We start from the raw sequence: 916 nt of genomic DNA, 5'->3' as shown, positions 1-916 counted from the left end.
GGAACTGCCATAGTATAAAAGAACCACAGTGATGTGAGAGGAGCAGGTGGAGAATGCTTTTTGTCTCCCTTCTGATGACTGTATCTTCAAGACAGTTGAAATGATGTAAGTATATGATAAAAGTATGCAAACTAAGGGGGTCCAAGCTATGAATAGGCCTATGGACAACAACAGAACTTGGTTGAGGGAAGTATCTCCGCATGATAGCTTCAGCAGTGGTGGGATGTCACAGTAGAAAGCATCAATGCGGTTGTCCCCACAAAAAGGTAGCTGGAAGGCAAATGTGGTATGCACCACAGAGTTGAGGAAACCACCAGCCCAGCAGGCTGTGGCTAGCTGGAGACAAATATCTTTGCCAATAAGCAGTGTGTAGCGTAAAGGGTTGCATATGGCAACATAGCGGTCAAAGGCCATGACTGCCAGAAGAAGGCATTCTGTACCCACAAAGGAGAAGAAAAAATAAACTTGAAGTACACAGCCCATGTAAGGAATAGTGTTCCTTTCAGACAGAAGGTGAGCCAACATCTGGGGGATTGTGGTAGAGGTGTAGCAGATGTCAAGAAAGGAGAGATTGCCAAGGAAGAAATACATAGGGGTTCTCAGCTTCTGGTCTACAATCACCAAGGTAATGATGAAGGCATTCCACAGCATGGTGCATAGATAAGTGATGAAGAATCCGATGAAGAGCAAGAGACGCACTTTCTTGAGATTTTTAAACCCCAGTATGATGAATTCCGTCAAGTCAGTTTCATTTTGTGCCTCCATATCTTGACCACAGCAAGATGTGAATGTCTATAGGGAATAGTGAAATGAATGACAATAAATCTAAATGTTACAGTACTGGAGTTTACATTATAAAAGGCATGGGACAACAGATGAATATTTCTGAAGTGATTTTCTTTTAGAGGAAGCAATT

The 916-nt window shown here is 42.5% G+C and overlaps 1 protein-coding gene across 1 annotated transcript; it reads right to left on the bottom strand.

The window, feature by feature from the left end:
- Positions 1 to 3: 3 nt before the first annotated feature.
- Positions 4 to 765, bottom strand: LOC107125332 (olfactory receptor 5V1-like; the record flags this gene model as incomplete). Its single annotated transcript, XM_015428772.1, has 1 exon — positions 4 to 765. A coding segment is annotated over exon 1 (762 nt), but the record flags the coding sequence as incomplete, so codon positions are not given.
- Positions 766 to 916: the final 151 nt, after the last annotated feature.

Source organism: Gekko japonicus, unplaced genomic scaffold, assembly GCF_001447785.1.
Source record: "Gekko japonicus isolate JY-2015 unplaced genomic scaffold, Gekko_japonicus_V1.1 scaffold42470, whole genome shotgun sequence".
Classification (NCBI taxonomy): Eukaryota; Metazoa; Chordata; class Lepidosauria; order Squamata; family Gekkonidae; genus Gekko; species Gekko japonicus.
Note: the sequence above shows the minus strand (reverse complement) of the source record. Positions and strands in the feature narration are given on the sequence as shown.